Source organism: Mycteria americana, chromosome 9 (genome assembly GCF_035582795.1).
Source record: "Mycteria americana isolate JAX WOST 10 ecotype Jacksonville Zoo and Gardens chromosome 9, USCA_MyAme_1.0, whole genome shotgun sequence".
NCBI lineage: Eukaryota > Metazoa > Chordata > Aves > Ciconiiformes > Ciconiidae > Mycteria > Mycteria americana.
Window position 1 is genome coordinate 31,273,923 of NC_134373.1, and position 24,114 is coordinate 31,298,036.

The window sequence follows — 24,114 nt, forward strand, 5'->3', positions numbered from 1 at the left end:
GGTATGCCTCTTAAGGACTTAAGTTTCCCACCCTGAGGCCCAGAGCACTAATCTTTCTGCTGGGATGAGTCTTCCTCTCAGGAAGGTGCAAACTGTAATCCCCGTGCCTGTGGGGATGAATCAAGTCTATTACTTGAATGCAGACATGGATCAAATGCATCTAGCTTCAAGTCTGCTTTCCAATTCTGACCCCAGCTGTGAAGCATTAAGTGCTGCAGTATCTCTTCAATACAGCTAAGCCACGTTCATTCCTAGTGACTGCTGCTTGCAGGATTCACCGCTGTGCTGAGGGATGCCTTGAGACCAGAGCTGGTTTGCCTGGTACCTGGGGCGGTGGGGGTGCTCGGACTGAAGCTGTCAGTCAGTACAGTTAGCCCGCTCCAGTTTAAAAGGAAAAACAAACAAACAAAACAAAACACAAAAATACCAAAACAAAAACAAACAAAAAACCAAAACGAGAAACCCCTGCAAGAACGTGACACACCCTCTTCCGGCAGTTTAGGTCTAGCAAACTTAATCCGGGAGGAATTACAGCCCATGCTGTTACCCCCTGAAATGCAGAGCCTGCTTGTTTCTGCTCAGCTGTCCCCAGTCAATGTTCAGAGCTGTAGAACATTTTAAAGATCCACACAACAAGGTGGGATTATAACTGTGGGTGCTCTGTTTGGTTTGTAACACAGAGGAGCTCTCTGACTAAACGCACCTTTCACTTCCCAGCCATCGTTAACCAGTTATTCTTCTTTCAGTTCAACTTCAGTCTGCCACTTAACCATCAACTGGGTCTGTCTGTACCTAAAAATTATTTGAAATGAAACATTCATTATTACTGAGCTTAGACACCCAGAACAAGGCTGCCATTTGATTTCTTTATTTCAGAAATGATAAAGCACTCCAGTACTAAACTCTTTTTCTCTCCAACAGCAGCTGAGCCACTAAACTGATGACGTGTGGATTAACCAAACAGTCTAGCAAATCATTGGTAGAAAGGGCTGTTTGCGAGGCATTTGGACTGCCATCTGAATCCATTTGATGTGCAGGCATTTCACAGTCATTACTCATTACCAATTGCTTTCTGGTGCTGTGTAATTTTCCAAAATGTCCTCCTTCATTTTCACGGAGAAGATCTCTACTGTCACCTTCAACTGCAACTGTGCCCATCGAGCTTGTTTCTTGAGACTGTGGCAAAACTTGAATAAGATGAGGCCCAAAAGGTATTTTCTGCAACTTTTCTGCTTTAAATGTTGAAAAGCCAAATTCATGGGTTAGTAATCTGCAGCCCTCTGGTTCACAACCAACTTCCATTTTCTTCCTCTTGCATGAGGTGCTTGTCCTTTGCTCTGCACCAGTGCTGCTGGGACGTGCCTGCTCTGACACACTTGCCTTTTGACACTTGAAATATGCAGACACTGCTTTATTCAGGTACTGAAGATTGATTTCATGGGATGTTGCCTCAACCTAAGAAAACACCCAGGATACACTCAGTTAAAAGGTTTCAATTCAGTGTTGCATGATTATCTTACATGAATTACTTTTGCTACATGAGGGAAGGAATTTAAAATTCTTTTTCTCGGGCAGCAGAAAGACTCAGGGGGAGCTAAGCAAAATGTCAGTAATTCTCTGTTATCAATTCTATAATGGGAGCAAGAAAGGGCTTACCTCTGTGGGATTTAGCCAGAGATCTCCATCACTGGGATTTTCTGCTGATTTTATGGCACATACCAGCATTCGAGTTATTGCTTCTTCTACACGGGCTTCATGATCTGCATCCTGCCTCAAAGGAACAGAAAGTGTTTGGAGACAGGTTAGCACTTGGCCATCTGCAGAAACGTGGAAGTTCTTGGGAAGAACTAAATGGATGGCCTTAGTTTGAAAGGCATACTCATGTATGTCAGTGAAAGGCTTCAGACTTTTGATGCTCCTACACATGCGTACAGCCCCCACATGAGTAACAGCACAAGCTTTGGTGTGACTACTCGTCTGAATAAGGATTTGCAAAAATAAGTTCTAGTGTGTGTATATAATTTTTTTTCCTTACTAGTGTTCTGTTAATTGAATCTGGTGCTTGAAATTACAATGCAATGTTAGCATTTAATTAATGTATGCATTTATATAGCTCTTTAGGACTAGAAGGACCATGAATGTACATACCAAATTTTATATATCTACATAATCTGTCTAATTTAAGTACTTAAAACACACAGGATGTTACAGCAAGGCAGCAACTATCTGGGGGCTACAGAGGCACAAAAGTGAGTCTTAAGGAAATTCAGGAAATATTTTATCATGTAACAGTAACTGACATACTGCTGCAGTTTTAAACATAAGCAGAAGGAAAAACACATTTCCTCTGAAAGCATTCCTGCAAAACGAAATACTTAGTAACTGGTTCTTTGTTTCAGGCCTTCACTTTCTGCATCATCCCCTCGTGCAGCTGGGTACTAGCTAGTTTAGGATAACAGAACAAAAAAAAACTTTATAGGATCTTCTTAAGCTTTCTTTCCTACTTAACCAGATTTCTTGTATGTGGAAGGGAAGGGTATGTGGAAGGAGACAATAAGACTCCAAACAAGATGGGCGGTATAGTTATTTCAATGACAAGTGCCTAGGAGCGGATACGTAAATTTGCTTTCGTTGAGATGCTTAGACATACAAGTTTTGGAAGAAAGATGTAACCTTGTCAACCCACAGCCCTGAACTGCCTAACTGTGGCTTGGGGGAACATGTCAAGCAAACCATGCATCTTGCTAGTATGAGTGCTGAAGGCAGTAACTCATCCTGGAACCCTGAGCAGAATTTGGGATAGAAGCAGGGGGAAGTGCTCTTAGTATTTTGTGGCTTTGGATGCTTGGCTTATTAATGGCCTCCTATAACAAGCCCCTAAAACACAGAGTTTGGTATCTACACACGGAAATTATTTAAGGTGTTGCACTCTTGGTATTCATCCTGGTCTGCTGAATAACAGGGTTGTACTGACTGTATGGAAGTATGTTAGGAAGCAAGGAATACTTTGAGTAGCTCACATCCAGCTGAAACCAAATTAAACTTCTACTCTAAAGTCTTGCCAATGTAGTTAATGGTTTCACTAGGACTATAAATGTTGGCATGATTCACTTCTGTCAATATGAAAGCAGCTGGTAACAGCTGCAAGCGAGAACTGCTTGATTTGGTAATGGAAATGTTCTCAGCATTGTCTTTTAGCATCCATGTCAGAATTTGTTTTTATAGATGGATTGCCCAACACCTAACAGTGCTGCCATCGTCAGCTGTCGGGATAATTACTGTAAGGAACTTTCACCTGGGTTGCAATAGCTACACTTGCTTATGGCAGCTTTTGATATTTGGGGAGGGGGAGTCTCTGTGTCATTCATTAGCAAGATCCAGCAAACATTCCTCTGCTTATGATGCCATACACAACTACCAGCTCTCGCTGTCACCAAACAGGATCTCGGTGACTTCTGCAAGACCTTTATGACCAGAAAGACCATGGAATTTAGCTCCACTATTTTTTTTTTTTTCTTGCAGCACATTAAGAACAGCTAGAAATGCTATAGCTAACGCACCACCCAGCCACCTGGGAGTTACCAGCTTGGCATAACTGATCCAGTCCTGACCTGCTCCTCCAGAGGGGGACAATTTCTGAGGCATAGCTTAGGGTACAAGTGTGTGTGTTGATATGAGGGTCTTTCCAAGCACGGGGCACACAGCCAGTTCCTCTGAATTACCTCAAAGGCTGCTCAAATTTTAAGGCAGGCTTAAATGGTTGCTCTACAACATTGTTGGTGCTTTCTCTGGCACTGGACACAGCCTGGCTGTACTTAGGGCTATATAAGAACTCTGTATGGGCTGTCGGCCTGCTGTCCTTTCTAAATACATAGTCTCATCTGGAAAATTTCTCCATAAGGGAAACACCCAAGTGAGTTTCTCTACTCTGCAAATGCTTGGTTTGATGTTGGTACAAGAAATGTATCGTGTAGTCTTTCAACAGCAGTTGAACGCATGTGTTCATTCCCCTGCAGATTTCCAGTCTAATAAAGGTGTTGTTTTTTTTTTTTTAAAAAAAAAAAAGGCAATAAGTATTTTAGTGAGGCTGCTTTCACAGGCCATTTCAAAGGGTCTTTTTTATATTAAGCTAGGATTAATGATAAAGTAATTTGAATCAGAAAACCTTCTGGAGCATTGAGATGATATCCCTGGAACCATCCCATACATACTGGTTAACATGAGCAAGAAAAATCAAAGCCTGGGGAAAGGAAAATTAATTAAGTACTTGAGAAAATCCAACTTCAGGCAAATGAAAACTATCACAGAGAAATGAAACTTCAAAAATCCTCTGCCACCCCCTTCCTATCACATTAATCTGATTTAAATTCTAATTTAGCTTTGCATGTAAGCATGCGCTTGAGGTGAAGCTGCTGTTTTGTCATCCCCTATTCAGCACAAAGCTGGCTAGTCCATAAGAAATTGGACATGAAAAGTTTATCTTGTGTTTAATTGTTTGCCTGATTGAGGTAAATTTGCATGTGATTTCTGCTGAATTGGGGCTTCAGATCTGGAACCTTGGAAGGGTCTTCAGGAAAAACTGTATCCATAAGGGCTCTTCCCTCACCAGCCTCTGAATACAGCACACCCAATAGGGCTGAACCTGGCAGGCAAGGGACAAAATGCTTCAGCCTTGATCCTTGCAAAAGTTCCTGCTCAACGCAGCTAAGTAGGAAACGCAGCTTGAGTTCCGAGTGGCATAATTTCTCTGCTCAGGTCATATTCTTTTCACTGTTTTCTTGCTAGAGATGCTTCTTTTTTCTCCCCCCACTTTTGCAAAAATCTTGAACTGAATGTTGTGCTACTGGCAAAGCACTAGCTGCATTTTAGTGGTGGCTGACAAATGGTGCTAGTAGAACATGCAAGTCTGCAAAGTTTTCTGGGATTTGAGGATAAAAGATGCTATGTAAATGTAAGTACAATTGAAACTGCTCAAAAGTGTCTCATGAGGTGATCAAATCTGGGACAGGATTATTTGTGTCAGCTTTCCTACTCTTTATAATATATGCAAACACGGAAGCGCTACATCACCATGACATATAAAGGAAAATACCAGTTCAATCCAAGAGTTTATGCTGACAGTGATGGGGTCAATGGATTCCACATAGTGCCACCAGTGCCTTGGAACGAGCAGGACCTGGAATCAGAGACATCGCATTAGGGTACTAGCAGAGGCTTGAAGAAAGATAAGGTGTTTTAATTAAGATGATGTGGGATGCAGAGGCAGAATGAGGCAAGGAATAGGGGTGGGTGGTGATCTTTATTTCTTTCTTCTAAAGAGCCTTTTCTCAAGACTTAAATGCCCACTCTCTCCGCCCTTTGTATCAACATTATATAAGAAGTAGACATGATCCAGAACTACCTCTCATCCAAACTCCTCCTGATGTGAGGCAGGATTGCAACCTTATAGCTGTTGTAGGTAAGCAAGGTCTGGCTGTACAAAGGGAGTGCGGCTGGTGTAGCAGTAGAGCAGGGCTTTAGAGAAAGTCTCAGCCAAGCAAGAATTCTTTTGTAGACTCTCCAACTAAGCAGACTTCCCAGTTTCTTTGAAGGACTACCAGCTGGCTTCCCCAAAAAGCAGGTATCCTAATGCTCATCTAGGTGATTAACAATACGTAGCTTTAATTCTGGTAAATACTCACCAGTGTTAAACTTGTCACTTTTAGTAGATAGGCTTTTAAAAGAAGGTGTCCCAGAAATCATGACAATCTAGTTTCGATCAGAGCTTTGCAACTATATCAGGATGATAGCTGTGACATAAAATTTATTCTAACCCATGGCTTTTATGGTACAAAGACGTTAATGTTGTTTTGATGATATAGTACAAGCTTTACAGATTACTGAACATTAGATTAACATGGAGCTATCAAGAAAAGCATAAAAGATGGTTTTTGACAGGGAATAAAAATGGTCAGAGACAGATAAAAATATACACTTCAGAATGGAGACAGTGAAGCAATGATCTGTATCTGAATTGCAGACAATTCTTTTTCTTCGTAGATACAAATTACCTAAAAAAATGTTCTGCTACCTAGATAGCCCTGTGCTTCATTATATCAAAACATGGCTAATGAGAAAATGTCTGTGTAGAAAACAATGACTGAGGCGCTAGTCCTGCAAACACTTACTTACAGGACAGTGCAGAGCTGTTTTTGGGCCACAGGACAAAATGTTCTCCACCGGTTTCAATTTAAGTCAAACAAAAAAAGCATTGGCTCTCTAAAGGTCAAAAACATTTGGAAATTGTACTTTAATCCAGTACAGCATACAAAACAGAGAAGGAAGTCAGTCTGTGGAAGGCCATTATTTAAAAAAATGTCACCAATTAGTTATTCCTGACATGTAAAAGTGTACGAAACCCTACACAGACTTAAGACAAAACGTTTTCTACACAGAACAAGTTTCAGAGTGGTGCTTTCATCATAGAAACCTACACTTTAAATGAAAAGTGCAGTTGCATTAGCTGCAATGGGTTTATCTGTTAGCAAGTGTTTGCCCGTGTTTCATTGACGGCAGAATCATACAAAACCCACTCATCTGCTCTGTAGGGGGTCTTACGTTGCATTCTGTTAAAGAATCTGCCTGCTGTCCAAATGACAGGGTATAATGATGAAGCCTGGAAAATTTTGGTGCACAGCAGAAGAAGGCTGGATTAAGTAGCCGTTTCCAAGAACGGCGTCCTTACGGTGAGACTTGCATAGGAAGAGTGAGCTTGCCACATGCTAGAGAAGTGGATGAAGACATTAGGGAATTAGGGTATGGTGCAGAGGGAGTATGTAGCAAGGGAACAAAAGCAAGAGGCAAATTAAGGGAAGTGTATAAATGTTTCAGTAAGAGGGGCTGCCTGGAAAAACCAAGATGGAGATTAGGAATGGAACGTGCTGGCTCAACATAATTCATGTGCAAAGTAGAGACAGAACTGCTTTGGAAAGAGGAGGTATAGCTAGGAGGAAAATACCATCCCCCCAACTAGTCCAGTCTTTTCAAACCAAAGAGGAGGAACTTGGTCTTTGGAGAGACTAATCAGATTTTACCTGCCAGCAGGTTAAGGGTAATAACGGCAAAGTTGTGTATTTCTGCAGCTGGCAGTGTTTGCTGATGCAATGTACAGAGCTGTGACTTGGAGGCAAAACAGGTACCATAAAGATACTTGCTCTCCCTCTTTATTTTTGGGTAAGCTTATGCTTGTTAAAATAAGTATTTATAGCAGCAAGAACACTGCAATTATCAAAAAGCAAAAGGACTAAAACTTTAAGAAAGACTAAGAAATGGAAAAAAAAGTAATTAAAACCAAAAAATACAGCTGGCAAGGGAGCAGCAGAACTGACAGAAGACCAAAAAAATAATCTTGCAAAGAGTAGAGTAGGATTATTCTACCTTTACAAACTAGTATTCTTCTACGTTTGCAAACTAGAAGCAAACCTCCCCTCCCCCCCAACAAAACCAAAACAAAAACCCACCACCATGCCCCCAGCTATCAATTTCACAATAAAATAAAGCAGACTTCCATATGTTTATGAATATGGGACACAGATTTAGCTACATTTGAAATTACATTTCGATAGGAAATGTGGAAGTAAACCACAGTAAATAACACACACGCAAAAAGATGCAGAAAACATTTCACAGGGAAAATGTAAAGTGCAAAAGCAAGACAGAACTATTCCAAGCTAAGAGATAATTTTGTGTTAGCCTGCTTTCTACAGAATATATCTAGCTTTGTGGGCTGGGAAGATTCTGATCTAAACGGCAACCAATCAGATAATTTTAATATTTAGGCTAGTGATAGGCAAATATAGCAGATGAAGTCAAAGTAGGACAGAAATCCCAGAAAAGATAAAATGAAATTCTAGTCTGTAACAGGAAGAAAGAAACCAAGAGAACAGTTGGGAGAGCAAGTGGAGCAACGCTGAAGACTTGTACAGCACAGAGAACAGAACAGGTTTAAATTCTCAATGGACATGATTAACTTGATACAGTGCAAAGGTAGGGCAAAGGTGGAATTGCTTAAAAAAAAGAGAGCATACCCTGAAGTGAAATATTATACCAAGAAATTCCTGCTCATTAGGAAAAGATATCTGGGTAAATGCGCAAGAAAAGGAAGGACCAAAGAACGCCATTGTGATGGGAAGAAAAAGATGGGGGGCTGTGGGGGGACCTCTGCAAATCCCAGAGCTGCTTGCAACCATGGCAATGAAAAATAACATAAATGCATAGCCAACTCTGTGGGAGCACCACGTGAGGACTCCGTGGGAGCGCAGCCACCCCAGCCCATCCCCATCCCAGGTGGTGCCTGGCTGCCCCGGCGCTAGGAGGTGCTTCTTGCCTGCCTCCCTCCTCAGCTGGCGTCTTCCCCCCACTGAAACAGAGTGCCCAGGGACACTGGCAGCAGAAACACAGACATGGCCTGGGGAGAAGCACTGTGAACAGGAAGGGAATGGGGCTGTTACCATGCTGTGTCCGTAGGGACCTAGGTGAGGCACCGAGGAAAGCTCAGGGAAGAGGTGGAAAAGTAGAGTCAGGAACTGCCAGCTTTCACCTTTGGTTTGCTCGCCTTTCTGTGCACTCATGGGGTTCTCCGTGTCTGTTGCAGTCTGAGTGGTGTTCTCATCACCAAATTCTCTGTCTCTTCTGTGATGGAGATGATACTTCTGGTGTCTAGAGGATGAGTTGGGCTGTCTGCCATGTTGAACAGAGTGTTCCCTATGGGGTGACTTGGGGCCAGCTCTGTAGTCTCCCACATGAAAATCCCCTCTTCCTTCCCCAAAACAGAATTATCAACCATCTACTACGCATAATGCTGGGGACAACTCTGAATTCTCCTTTACTTAACCCCTACACTTAAACCCTTTTCCAACAAAAGCCATTTTTCACTGCAAGCTCTTTTTAAAAGTATTTTATATACTTTGAACTGGAACATGTTATTGCCTTTTAAAAAATTTGAATTACTGCATTTCCTGAGTTACTCCAACACCTTTCTTTTTTATTTTTCTTGATTGAGACCGCCTGTTCTGCTGCTCTGAACAGTTTAAGCCCAGTCTGAAGTTCTCACTCCTTTTCTTTAAAGGTGGCACATAGGGAAATCTCTCCCTGACTTTATGAAGATTTCTGCTTGCTCAGGGTTGGGTTAGAAGTCAGAGGTCTGCCTGTGCTGTTGTGAGCTCTGGCTGCCAAGCAGGATCCCATGGTCCGATACTGCAGCAGGAGAACAGAAAGAGAAAACCTTGCAGCTATACGCAGGAACCTAGTGATAACTGTAGTTGTGGACACAGACTGAGTTTGAGACGTGTTTCTTTAGACTTCCAGAAGGCAGGCAAGAAAAGCAGGGGAGGAGAGCTTCTGAGCAGAAGACCACGATGACAGACAGTAAGGAATAATGTTGATCACTTTAAAATCACTCTTCCCATACTGTGACAATGTTTTTCAAGGCTGGAAGGGAGCATCCTTCTTGGACTCCGTGTGCCTCTGAGACTAGCTCAGTTAGGCCTTTCCTCGCATCTCTGGCATCTAGAGCTGCACTGCACATCCTCTGGCTCCGGGCTGCACCAGGGACACGAGGCCAGGAAGCTGGAGAGCAGGCAGCAGGGCAGCCGAGTGCTGCCTGTAACAGCATGCGTCCTGGTGTCCACCACCCCTCCTGTCTGGGGTAGCATGAGAGGGAATGGCATTGCTCATGGGAGCCCAGTGTACAACCCGCTTTCTCTCCATTAGGAGGTCAGATGCGTGGAGCCTCGTGTGTCTACCTTCAGACAAGCTGAGATGCACTTTCTTGTCTTTTTACCATCGTCTGGTTATATGGATATGGATTAAGATGAAGATGGATTAAGAACAATTACATTAGCTAGCAGGAAGGAAGCAAGAAGCTGGTGAGAAGTGGGGCAGAGGAAAGAATGATCAATGATTTTATATTTGTATAGCATCTCAGTTTTTTGTAGCCTTTTCAGGTGGGATTCATCTCTCCTATTTTTAATCATCAAAAAAAGTTAAGCATCTATGTGTGTAGGCTTCTTTTATAGCCTGTGCTGAAGGACAAGATGGGATGAATGTTCCTGCAGGACTGTAATTGTGTAAGACAGGGAGGATGAATCACCTTGTAGAGGTGCCAGGTTCTTCCCACTGATGGCAGACAGGACATCTGTCCTGGACGGGGTTTAAGTCGAGGGTAGCAGATCTTACCCTAACTCTCTTAACACTTGTCCCAGAGTGTGGGGTGGAAGATACTAGAACAGACATGTTTTGCCCCATTTGTGATCTTTTAAGCAGTATTTGTATATTTGTGAAAACAATCAAGGTGCTACTAGAAATATTGCAGAATTTATGAACAAATAAAACAAAATACTAATGCTTTGGGTGAAAACTCACTAGTTCAGTGAGCACAAATCCACCAGCAGTCAATCTCCTGCACCATACTCACCACTCAGCCTTGCAACCATCGCGTAGGTGACCAGGTCCAAATATTTATAAGAAGCCCCTATCTTTGTGTGATACAACTTGAGCTTGTAACTTTACGGATACAGTCGTGTACAGCTGTAAACCCTAAAACTACTCAGCTGCCTATTTAAATAAGTTAGATACCTAAATGTTATCATTATTTGTATCGAGAACAGATCACTAATGTATAACCAGAAGTTGTATTAAGACCTCTGTGGAAATTCAGCCCACAGCCAAGTCAAGTCATCCTGGTCAAGTACAGGATGAAACCTTATAAAACCTGAAGTCTCAGCCAACTACCTAAATTCATAACAGAGATTCACCACTAAACAACACAGTGAAAAGGCACAAAGGATGCAATCGAAGTGTGCATTGTGCATTGGTACAATGTTATAGGAAGGAATTCTGCTTTAAAGCCTTTAACAGGTGTAGAAAAATGGCTTGTAGCAAACAACGACCAGAAGGTGGCATTAGACACATGAAGTTTTTGATATTCAAAGCTGCACTCACCCTACATGCAGTTGCTCTCCTGAATACCTAAGAACACCTTTGTCTTTATTTTTCAACCCTTTACTGTTACAATATCTAATCCAAAATGTCCTGTGTACTCTCTGGGAAGGAGTGGAGATGCTATGTATTATCACAAAATAAAGCTGGCTGCAAATTCTGCAGTAATTGTATTAATTCTACATAAAAAAACACTGCTAAGCACGTATCAAGATTGTTATTATTTAGGGATCCTCCCCCTTGTTAACAAAGGAGTTCTTCTAGGTCATTCCTTTCCTTTCCATCAAACGGCAGCAGTCCCCAGCCACCTGGCCCATAAGCTTCTGGACGAGATGCTGGAGAGCACCACCTAAAAGGTGCTGATAAAATGGATGAAGGCAATAACTCACTGCTCCATCATTGCCTACACATTACTTTCTCGCCAGAAATCCAAATGGTATCTCCTTCATGGCAATGCAGACAACTTGTATTACTGAGCTGGCTCAAGATCTTTATTCCTAGCAAGATTAACTGGTAACTGCTTTAAGCCTAATTAAAATTAAGATCATATTAAAAGTTCACTACCATACTTGATCATTTCAAAGGAGATTATAAATTGAAATAGTGTTGGGGATTATGGATAATGCAGTACTAAATGGATGTGGCATGTTTATCAATAGTAAAAATTTGTTCTTTGTGCTTTAAATTATTGAACACTGTGACCTTACAAAGCGCAGAATACAAAACTAATCATTTGCTTTAGGAGTGTGACTAGGAGCTAATGTAGTGCAAACAATGAAGGTTGATCACAGATTCCCCATTTGCAACTGTACCCAGAGAAGAGCATACTCTTCCCAGTTGATAGACATCATCCTCTTGTTGGAAACTACTATCCTGTTCCAGTCTGCCATCTCACCGGTTCACAGGAGCGCTCCTCACTCTGCCTCCTCAAAATTAGCTAGATTAGCAAAAAAGTTTTTCAGTTGTTGAAGGCAGCTGGGTTTGCTAGCTAGGGGCAAGGGAGCACTCGCACAAGTCACTGAGCTGGCAGGTCAAAAGAGGTGACAACATCTGGTAGGAGAAGGGTGAAAAGGTGCTACAAGCAGCAGCTCCACTGTCTTAAGCGGTCAGAGCAATGAACATCGCAAAATTCCTTTGGAAAGGCCTGACAGTTTGAGATGTGCAGGAGTGCTTTACAAGGACATGCACTGCTGAACAAATGAAAATTTGTTCAGAAAAGGGTAATTCAGGCTCCAAATACAGACCATGTTGATTAAATAAAGAAGGACACTATTTACGGCAGAAGACTAGGAATTAAGAGTCCTGAGCCCTGCTCTCATACTGCTGCTGACTGCCTGTGTGACTATAAGGCAGGCACTTATAACTGAACTTTCTCAGTAAAACAGGGTTAATAATATCCTCACATCCTTGTAAAGCACCGTGAAACCTCTGGATGGTATGTGCTCTAAATGCATGTATCATCATTATAATACTCTGCTATTGAAGCAACAAGTTGGGCCAATGTTCCCTGGTGAAGGTTATTCACTGTCAAAATATGAGTTCCTTTGCTGGCTCTACATGCTCATTAATCAAACACATTTTATGGAACATACTGGTTTCAGAGTAGACAGGTTGGAGTACTGTTCAAGAAAGTTTTAAAGCAGACAAATTGGAGGTGATTGCAAGAACTGTGATGGAATTGGGCAGCCAATTGAACTAACTCTCAAAATGTTTGCAGTTTTTGTACAAAAAAAGGCTAGTAAAATAACTGTGAGCAAAGAAAGTTCCCATGCTGAGAGAAATGTATTAAGCCTGAGTGCAGGCTATAGGGAGAGGGAAGTTCCACAGTCAATTTTTTAAGATTTCCTAGCCCTTAATTAGCCAGTTAAATAATTTACTAGAATCTTTAAAGTAATGCAAAGCTCGTATGTGAATGGTACCTGTCCTGGACTGAGTGTAACCACATAGGCTGTTGTGTTTCTAAACTTGGGAAAGTGTTTCAGATCAGGGTTGGCAACGTTGACTTTGCTGAATATGCTGGATTCCTCATAAGGGATCCTGGTGGGATAAAGGAAACTGGTGTCACCAGGTGGGAAGAGGTGCCATCTCTTCCTGAAAATAGAGAGAAGATAAAAATGTATTCAGTGCATGTCAGTTACAGCAAAGAACTAAAGGCAGTAGCAAGGTTTTCAATAAAACATAAATCTGCCTCGCTGTGTGAATCTCCTACGCAGTGAGAACACAGGCAGTGCTTACAGGCTGTCTCCTAAAAGTGTTTTTAAAATATTCCACTTTTTAATTTTTTAACTGAAAAGATTTACAGCTTCTCACAAATTATTTTTAAAAGGCAGATAAAATAAAATGTAAAAAAAAAAGCTCTTCCATCTGGTTCTTCCTTCCTCCCTTTTACAGAGCAACACACAGCCTTTACAGATGCTCAGAGCATTAAAAATTGCTCTATAAACCAGGGGAAATAGTTTTGTTAGAGACAACGTACTTCCATTCACTGAATGAATAGCTGCTGGACTCATGTTTGTTTTAAAAGGAGGGCATCGTGTGTTTACAATGGTAACAGTAAAGGGGTATGGACATGAGGTTCTGTCTCCTGTCTTCACCTACAGTACTTATTTGGCTGTTAGTCGCAAACCCCTCATTCTTAGTAATACTAACCTTGATGCTCCTATGCCACAGATGGCATAACTAAAAACCAGAGACATTCATAGACATAAGCATTCTGAAACACCTATTTTTTTTTTTTGTTATCAGTACCACATGATGAAAATGTGGCTTGTGTGGGCCACTGGAGTTAAGAACTCACTGGTGTGACTAAATGGCCAGATGGAGCAGGACAGGATCATTCTGCTCATGAGGGCACTCGTGTTCCAGGTTGCTCTCTATGTGCCCAAAGAAGCGGGTCAACACACCACAGTGTGGGGCCAAGCAGAGATGAGACACGAACCTCGTCCTCAGGAGCTAATGTTTCTATTTTACTTATGTAGACCAGATCAAAGAGAGAAAAAAGAATATGCCAGAACTGGCGGTGCTAGTTTTATGGGTACTATAAATGAAATATCTTAGCAGGTACATACGTTATTTAGAAATAGGAGTTTTATATGGCAGTACTTTAGGTGATGGAAATAACCAGAAAGGAATACACAAAGGGAGAATTTATTACATTTAAGAGGTGCCAGACAATCAGCACAACAGTGACCCATGCATTAAGCAATGGAAAAGTAAAGGCAGTACTTTGCAGCACAGTTGGACAATTTGAGCAGCTCTCCTCTTTGTTTCAGACTTCAGCAAGATCTTTTCTTTTTGTCCCTTTCCTTGGTACTCACTTCTTTCTTTTTGCCGACTGCTTCTGGTTGTCAGTTCTAAGTCACAGATCTGAAAATGGGAGAAAAGCAGCCAAATGGCACGAAAACAGAAGAGACAGGAATAGCAGGATAGCCAGAACTGCAGAGACCGGCACAGATGGAAGTGCCATCGGCTGCTGACATTTCTTGGTAATTACCAAAGCTACTGCTGGGTGCAAGCACAAAAAAATAGTTCTCCTGAAAGTCAAACGCTATTGCAACTTTATTTTGCCCTCCAAACTAGAGCCTCTGAAGGGGCAGAGAATAACTAGGTTAGGAGGCTCATGGGTTAATCCTGCAGGCTTATGACAAAGCAATATCATGAAGCAAAAAATTAAGAAGCCCGAGGGATGTAAGGAGGAAATTCAAGATAGCAACAAAGGACTAAGGAGTCATCCCTGGCTTTCCTGCAAAGGCAAATCTATTTAAGTTTAGCATAAGCTTATATTCTGTTACAAAGCCTGTCTTGTTTGTGAGTCTCAAAAGGGAATCTTTCTGCTCTGAAGAAGCACAGGATTCGCAAGCTTGTGGAAGTTTGCAATCTATTTATAGGCTTTGCTCTGAAGAGGAAAACAACTTTGTCTTTTCAGGCCATGCAAAGGCTTTAGGCTTCTTCTTTCCCTGAGAGGAACAAGGATTTTGTTCTACCAGAGGGGGAAGAAGCGTCTTGGGAAGGCAGGCAAAATTGCTATGTGATGCTGGAACTCTGGCTCGAGTTCAACACCTGAAGGTAGAGATCAAAGAGGCAGGGCACATATCAGGTCTGCTAGATTACTGTACTTATTTAGTATACCCAGTATTTAGGTGGATCCTTAGAAGATATTTAGGCATGGTGGTTTTCAATGAGATTTCTGGCTCTTAAATACACTTAAGTGTCTGGACTTCAATGCATAATGCTTACTGATGCGATCTGAAGTCTACAGGACTGGTTGCAGCAAATCGCAGTGCTGAGGGGGTCTTCCAGAGTGTCTCTGCTGCACATTCACCCAAGGATTGCAAGGCTGTTTATAAACATTAATGAAAACCTGCCTGAGAGCTAAAGAGAGTTACCCTTCTTACAGATAAGATGATGACAAATTCATTTGCCTCAGGCCTTAAAGCCAGTCAACCTGTGGCACTGCCCAGCATAGAAGCCAGCATGCCTGGCTCCCAGTCCTGCACCTTAATCACAAGACCACCGTGATTTTACTGTTCTATAAAATGTCACAGTAATTAATCACATTAAAATCCCAATGGCAAATTATTCCTTCCACTACATACTATCAAACCTAAAAAATGCATGCAACTTGTTTTGTTACTCTAGCGTTACTCTAGCAATAATAGATAACAAAAAACCCCTGAGGCCAATATGCAAGGAAAGGAGAAAAAAAAAAGACAGCATGCAAACAGGCAGAAAAATATAGCAACAAAGCCACATGCTCCAAAATTAGTTTGGAGCCTCAAGTGTCCCTTTCAACTTTGTTCACAGCTGGCTGCTCCCATCCTGATGTTCCCCTTTTAAATTAATTCTAGCAGGCTATTAGAGGCTCTTGCACAGAGAATATCGTAAAAGTCTAAAGTAGTTTATTTCTGTTTTGTTTCTGGGCTTTTTATTTTTAACTCTTTATCTCCTATTTCCAAGTTCCTGAATTCATAACTACTAGGAAGATTAAAATGTTTATTATTGGACCACATAACACACAAAAAGATATTCCTCAAACAGAAGAAAATAACATTGCATTACCTCCGTGCCCCAGTCAAACTCCAACCCCCTGAAGTTCTGCCATTTCTTATAGAACAGTTGTGGTGCTCTTCAGTCATTGAGAGCTCAGAAAACTAAAATAATTAGGACCTAGAATTAATATTCAAGAGTCCAAACCTAACTTTATAGCACAGTATAACTTTCTTCTGTATTTGTTGTGTGTATATGCACTTGTTACCTTCCTTGTACTTGCAACACTAAGTTGCAGCCGTAGGAGTCCAAATGGCAGGGAGTGTTTGCTCCTTCAGAACCAATCCACAGCGTGCTCTCTTTTCCACTTCTTCCAGGAAAACCAAAGTCAGACCACCTTACATCCTACAGCAATGAAAAGGTTATTTATGTAAGCTGTTGAACTGATTCACATCCTACCCTCAGTTCTCCGAGTCTCTTTTCTTCTCCCTTCACTGCTCAGTCGCTCTGTAGCTGTTGCTCCTTGGTGGGGTTCCCGCATGCATGGCCTGTGCCCCTTCATCCAAAATTCTCCTCTCTACTAGCATTTCTTCTGCTGACTTTCTTCTTTTTCTGTCTGACTACACAGCCTCCCAGATTTCTGTCTCTGGTTCTCATCCCAGTTTTTCATATCACTCAAGTTACCTGTTTGCTTTACAGAAGGACTGCCCAACTGCTCATGGCCACACAAGGCTTCTTTTCCTTCTTCTCAAACACTCCTTTTTTCCTTTTTCCACTCTTAACCATCCACCCAAGCTTAGGATCGCTTTTAGAAAAATTCTGATATATGGCATTTAAAAAAAGAATGAACGGAAGGAAGGAAAAATCCCTATTCCCTTTTCAAACCAATTTGATAATCCATGTGCCATATTTGCTCTCTCTTTGCTCCTGTCTCAGCTTTCTCCATGTATTCTGGAAACGCAGACTTTACCCCATCTCTGACCCGGTAGTATGCTGGTTTTTTAAAGTTTCTTATTATTTAATAGACACATTCTTCTCCTGCCCTTGCAACTGCGGAGGCAGTGAACTTAAAACAACTTGATTACATGGTAAGAAAGGGCAGAACAGGTATGGATGTGTTACGAACATGATCCTGGAGCTTTCCAGTCCATTGATCCTCCCACAAGCAATCCCTTGGGGATGACAGCTGAATGAGGGACAGTGAGGTATTTTTCAGATAGTTCCAGGGTTTTGCAGGATGGCTCTGTATAGCTTGGATAAAGCTTTCCAATGTTTCTGTAGCTCACCCTGCCCCCTGCAGGGCCTGATCATTTGTTTATTGGAAAGCACTTGAGGTATACTGGCCAGAGATACTGGTGCCTTTTGGCTGGAGCCCCAGACTGAGCCTTAGGAAACAGAGATTCGATTCCTGGCTTCCTGATGGTCTCAGGCAAATCACTTCATCTCTGAGCTTTATTTTTCCCATCTTGAAAAGGAAGATAACGGTATTTGTTCCATTTCAGTAAAGCACTTTGAGGTCATTCACATCACCTAACTTTAGGAGCCTAATTTAAGCTTGGCTCCTGCTCTTGTCAAAGCACTTTCAATCACTCCTTGGAAAAGCCTCTCTCTTTCCGCTGTCTATGAAGAGAAAATAGGAGTCTAGCCTCCTAATTTAAGTATGTAAGCTAGCTGCTTGCAGACAGGTGGATGACTATCCTTTTTTAAGATCTATGGATGAAGAAAACTACAGCTAGACATTATTATAAGGATGACTTCACCATGACTCTGTATCAGGAAACCCTCAAAATGAGCGATAGCCTTCCCCAAAATTACGTGTTGCTAAAGGTTTTGAATTTCAGAGTTATTGATTTTAAAGATATCATTTGAAAAAAATGCAGACGTGTAATACAAACATTTGTCAAAGGCAGCAAAAATCAAAAAGAAAAAGTTGCTCCTATAGATTTCAGCAGCCATAAAATTTAAAATCCAATACAACTATTTCAGTGATAAAGTTAAGCGTAATACCATCTCTACACTTTAATCTCACACCTAAATAGTTTTTGTATTTTGTTACAATTTGAGTGGAAAGAAAGCACACATAATCAATATTAGATTTAAAAGAACTTTTTGAAAATGCTGCCACTGTAGTAAGTAGTTGAAGCGATTATGGGTAAAATAGTTTTTAACCAATGAACTGAAAAGGAACTGGTAGGATTACTGAAATCTCGTCACAGTGGGTTCCTTTTCTACAATAAAAAGCCACAGTAAGAAGAAATGCACTAAAAGGTGTTCCAACCATAACAGATGGCACATTACTTGTGAATTATATTTATTTCATTTGCTGCTTATAATGAAGTTAATCTGTACCCGTATGTCACTTTAAAAGGTCTCATTTCTATTTAAACTTCATGCATATATCTTGCTTCTGATTTATATCTCAAATTCTGTAATGAAGTATCAACTGAACAAAAAATGTAAGATGCTAGATACTGCTCATAGATTAGAATAATGGAATCATTACCTTAGCCCACACAACTGTAAATGATAAACAGTGCAATCTAAATTTCAAACAACTTCTAAATGGCCCTATTAATCACTATAAATAACAGTGCAGTTGGCCTTCTTTTCCCCTTCAAATCACCTTACGTAAATCTAAATAAAATCTAAAAAGAAAAAAGGGGTTATCATCAAATTCACACAAGAATGGAAGAGAATTTCTACAAAGAACTCTTTTGGCTGGTATAAATTGTGTAATAGCGTTTCAAAAGCCATATGAGTCTGGAACTGACGGATACATTTCACTCCCATGTCTGTGAAAGTGGCAGATGACATACACCGTATTTGCTTGCATAACACCATCGATTTTTTCCTTCCCAGATTCTGCTGTTAAAAAAAAATCCACGGCATAACCATTACGTGTGTCTATTCTAAAATTGCAGTACAATCTGTTGCTTGTTATAGGTCAGGTGATGAGGTTGTGGCATGACACCTGCACAGAAATGCAATTCCTGGAGCCTCAATTTTGTTCTTGAATGGGGGCAAGGGGAAGAAAGAGGTAGGAAAATGGTTATTTCCTTCAAGTGTGTTTTTATTGACCAAATGAAGCAGCAGCCTATTCAGGTCGTCTGAGCTGCTATTATCTTGTGCCATAAAACACAGGAAAATGCTGTCTGTTGAGGCAGAAAGAGAGAAGACCAAGGCAGGACCACAGATAGAGGAAGTCACTCAAAGATCTGGGGAAGTCTGAAGCATCCCTGGAGCTCGCAACTTAGCTCAAACAACACAACCCAGTATGAGTCGTGCAGCCCAAGTTTATGTGATCCTGGTTGTGTTTCAGCGTGCTTAGGAGAGGCGGGGAAAAAGAAAGGTAAGATGGTCTCTGTCCCCGAACCTTACCTTTCGACCACAGAACAATGGGAAAGGAGACGGTCTGAAAAAAGACTGAGCACTGAAAATACTAATTTTACTGGTATGAAAGAATAAAATACATATAAGGAGCATGGGAAATGCTTTCTGAGGAAATAATTAATTTGAGGGGGCTTATCAGTTCGTACTCTGTCATCCCAATGATACAGTGTTTGTAGGGAATTATGATTCCATCTTCACATTTGAAAGTATAGAAATGAATAAGGCTTCATTTACTATTCTTTCTTTATATCTTTTGAAAAAATACACCTTTTGTATAGCTATCCTTAATTTTGCCCTCTTACAATTTGCAAGGAGAAGTAGCAGGACTGTAGATGAACCAATACATTGAAATAGCAGACAGACATGAAGAATTTAAAAGAAAATACCCCAGGTAGGTGTCCTAATACCTGCATTTGGAAATTACCATAGATTATGTACTTCCACGGACATGTTACTTCATGTATTTTACTGCCTCCACAGACAATCAAGGTATAATAATCCCACAGACTCAGAATCTCTCCTCCTTGCAAAGAGTTAATCTGAATATATTAAGGGAAGGAACTGTGCTACTTGAGAAAATGAGCCACAAGGCAAAACATGGAGCAAAACCATGTTACAGCCTTGTTGCTACAAGTGAATCCATGCCATCAAATCCTCTCTCCTGAGTGGAGCTGTTGATTCGGGTACCACTCTGGTACAAGGTGGATCTGGGACAGCAGCAGGGTCTCAAGTCTGCAACATGCCAGTCCTGCTGGCTGCCTGTCATCTCCACACCCTATTCCCACCTCACTTTCATACCTTCAGCAGAGGTGCAGGGAAGGTGTTCAGCTGCAGAGGTCACATACATGACTCAGTGCTCCCCAAGCCTGCTCAGTCACAAAATGATGCTGGGCTAAATGGGGAGTGCTGCCAGGCTGGTAGTTCTTTTTGTCACTTGTGGTGTTGTTTTAAGCATATAAGGAGACCCAGAATTTTAGATGGCTGCCACTTGTTATTAGTGCTCTGTTAGCCTGAGATCCAATAGCTTTTATTTCAAAATTTTAAAATAAATGTGCAAAGGAGCAGAGAAGGGGATAGCAGTACAGGTTTCAGAAGCTGCACTAGATAATTTGCAATGATTAAACTAGGAAGAGAAACATTAATGTTTTACCTGGAAAATTTCTGGCTTGTCTTCAAATATCCTGGCAATGTATTTGTAGTCAGCGTAAGCCCAATATTTGGAGTACTCATAACAACTGAATGGTCCAGAGAGACAAGAAGGCTGCCCACAACTCCAAGCCAAAAACTCTTCAAGTGTAGCCTTCACGTAGCTACACCTGGTTTCAAACTGGGGAACTAGAGCAACAAAAGAAAAGCCAAATATTAAATGAGCATTGAGCACAGAACCAGTAAAAATAATACATAGTTTCTCTCTCAGCGCTGGTTAAATGCAACACGAGATACCAAGTGGGACTAGGTGGCTTGGCTCTGGTCAATAAAATGGTTCTCATCACCTAACTCATAATTAGCCTGAGACTATTGTTTTTTCATTAAGGTTTGACTGAATGGCTGTTACCTTGAACTCGCTGTGAGGTAAAAGCACACCAGTAGTTTCTGTTGTTCATGTGCAAGACACCCTTCAGCACAGTAACTCAATAATACGCCCGAGTTCCCTAAACAACTGAGAGCCTGTCCTTTGTTTCATCTCCCTTCTTAAGTGTGAGCTGCAAATGTGCACACAAGTATTCGTGTACCCTTTATTTTGTCTCCATGGATTTATGTAGATGGACATGTTCATCTTTCCCTTTCCCTAAAGCAATAACCAAATCGGCACAGTAATGCGTAGGAAGCAAATTATGGAGCCACATGCATGCCAATGATCCATCTAAAATGCTGTGTGTCCTTATTTTTCATTTGGGACTGACAAAAGCATATTGCAGTGTTCCTTGGCAGACATAAAAAGTATTTACCAGCAGTGTTTTGCTCCCATCATGCTTTGGTCAGGCTGACTGATACAGCCTTTCAGCTCAAGGTCAGGTCACTTGGAAGGCCTAGAAGATAACCCACATCACAGCATACTTTGATTGTGGTTAATCAGAGATCTTCATTTCCCACAGCCGCTAATTGTGCCAGCTTCAAAAAGACTTATCCAATGTTAAAAAAAAAATATTACTTTACTATAACTACTACTGGGAAAAAATTACTGCAGCCTGCATGAATGACAATGACAGAGCTGCAATTTAACCTTGTGTAACTTGCATAGAGCTGCTCAGAAATGGGATCCTTTCACTGTTGTGCAGCAGCAGCTCTTCGTTCTTTACCACTCTCATTTTGTTACTGCAGCAATTCTCACAGAGTCTCATACATTTGTTCTTATTCCCTCTGGGCGGGAGAACAGCTTTTACAAACCTTTATCACTATCATTTTGCCATTTTCCATTGTAGTAGCCTAGGCAGTGATTTTCCTTCCTCTCACTATCAAATTCATTAACTAAAAATGTCAGATAAGCCCCACTATTCAGCAATCCTTAACCTGGGTCTGTGCAGTAGAAGGGCTCCCTACCTAAGAACTGCATACAAGACATATAAATCACCTGCAATAACCAAAACCCCCCTATATGTGATTCCCTGTCTGTGTTGCAGTCCAATGCCCTCTCCTGATACCCAGTCATTAATGCAATGCACATCATTTTACTAAAAGATGTCTGATGGAAAAATTAGATAAAAGATACAAGCACTACTGAAGGTAGCTCAATATCTGTATTATTTTGATGAGAACAAAGAGTGCTTAGGAAGCTGCCTATTTTCCAAGACAACTCAGGACCAAGTGTTTTAAAGGCAAGAAATGTGCTCTTTCTACCTCACAGTGTATTTCACTCTGATCTTCATTTAAAAAAATCCAACTATGAAAGGCAAGACTATCTTCTAGGATACAGTCTCCTCAGGGCAGTGTTCTTGGTTTAATTTATAACTTGTTCGGTACCAAGGTGTGGGGGCTTATGGAAAAATAAATAGTAATAAAAAACATATTTGGGCAATCTAGACAGATTGCTTAGATGGATTTGTAGACTGCAACTAGGGTGAAAATGTTAGCAATGGACAGCTGAAAGCAAGAACATTATTAACCAGTTTGCTAATACTTAATGACTAAAAGCTGAAGATGTTTTGTAATTGATAAACTGTAGATTAAGCCACATAAGTCTAAAGTACGCTACCAGTGCTGTCTGGTGACACGGTATCTGAAAGCATGACAGTCCTCCTCCCTCCCACCTAATGCCACAGATTGAAACTGGAGGGAGGAGAGAGGGAAGAATTGCTTTTTGGAGGAAGCAGCTCCCCTCCTTAGTTAAGGTCTGGTCCTGACAGATGCCAAATTCTCTTCTACTCAGAAAGACGCTGTTTGCAATGTATACCAACGGACATGTAGAAAAAAAGGATAATAGCCTTAGAAAATACCCTAAAGCTCCAGTAAGAATGCAAGTGAAATGTCTCCTCCATTTCTTTAAACTTAAAAGAAAACCAAATGTCTATTTACAGATGCTGAGGAATTAAAATTATTTAAATGAATAATCCAAGCAAGGAATAGCCATTTAATACTACAACAAAGCACAGGCACACTCACAAACCAAAAAACTGGCCATCCACATCCAGCTCCAATAACCACCTCAAATCTCAGCTTTATGCAACATTTATTCAGTGTACGGTATTTGTGTTATATTTTCAGCCTCCTATTCAGCTCCTGAGTCTATAGCCACCTTTGTAGTCCCTCTCTACATCAAACATCAGAGGCTTGAATTCTCTCGCCATCCTTAGTAGTAGAACCTCTTGGGCAGATGGCCAAGTCGCAGCCCTTTTCTGCCCAACTGGGTATCTGACAGCATCAGCTCTATCCGGCATCTCTAAGAGAAATTTCCTCCAGAGATCTTGTGACTCATAACTGATCAGCATGACAACCTCTTGCTCTCTCCAGCTTCTTCCCAGTAAACTCATTGTTTATTCATTTTACTACACAACCAGAGAAAATGGTCAAAATAAGAAATGTCTGCATACAGAAGTCAGTTTTGTGTAAGCTTTCTTCTTCCTTTGTAATTGCTGGTGTGCTCCAGGTAGCCATCAGATAGATGGGCTATAATGGTGCATTTTCTCTGCCAGAAACTCAACTTCCGTAGCTGCTCCCCACCCTTTATCTCATCTCAGAAAAAGAAATCTTCTAGCGTGGCTGGAACTAGGTGGACAGGGATTTCCTGATTAATAGCACCTTCATTGTTCTTGTAATGAATGCTGGTACTCTCTCTGGAGGTATCTCTGTCAATGCTTAATCCTCTGTATTTTTTCCCCTTTTATGGACACATACTGTTTAACTTGTGTAATCAGACAGAATACTATCAAACACACAAACTTAGGTAGGTACAAATAATTCATACAAATAATACTGCTAGCTCCCACATTTTCCATGTTTCAGATGTACCTTCCACATCCATATGCCTCAGGAAGTTCCAAACTAGCAAGAAAAGCAGCTATAAAATCCAAGCAAATCCCACCAAGTTGCCTCATCTGCAGTTCTCACTTTTTTATATTAGGGAATCTTCAGTTTGGGAATCCTGCGCCCCAGGCTGCAGATATGGCACTAAAGAAAGATGAGAAGTTGTCATAGTAAGAGGTCTCAAATTATTTAGAATCTTCCAGATAAACTTCATGGCTTAAATAATCTCAGAAACTCTGAAGTAGTCATTTTGGAGTGACACCAAAATATACCCATAAGCAGGAGAACAGTTTCTTTCTT

General features: G+C 41.1%; 1 protein-coding gene across 2 annotated transcripts in view; it reads right to left on the reverse strand.

Annotated features, from left to right (window-relative positions):
• Window positions 1-832: 832 nt before the first annotated feature.
• The window catches only part of HSPBAP1 (HSPB1 associated protein 1), a 39,026-nt gene continuing 15,744 nt past the window's right edge, over window positions 833-24,114 (reverse strand). The window contains exons 3-8 of one of the 2 annotated variants that reach the window (XM_075512527.1): window positions 20,504-20,688; window positions 16,232-16,368; window positions 12,897-13,068; window positions 5,093-5,176; window positions 1,657-1,767; window positions 833-1,455 (exon numbers count right to left, since the gene is read on the reverse strand). In XM_075512527.1, the coding sequence (XP_075368642.1) occupies window positions 898-1,455; window positions 1,657-1,767; window positions 5,093-5,176; window positions 12,897-13,068; window positions 16,232-16,368; window positions 20,504-20,688 (1,247 nt within the window). In that variant the 3' untranslated portion in view covers window positions 833-897. The remainder of the gene's footprint in view (window positions 1,456-1,656; window positions 1,768-5,092; window positions 5,177-12,896; window positions 13,069-16,231; window positions 16,369-20,503; window positions 20,689-24,114) is intronic. The other variant, XM_075512526.1, reaches the window with a different exon arrangement.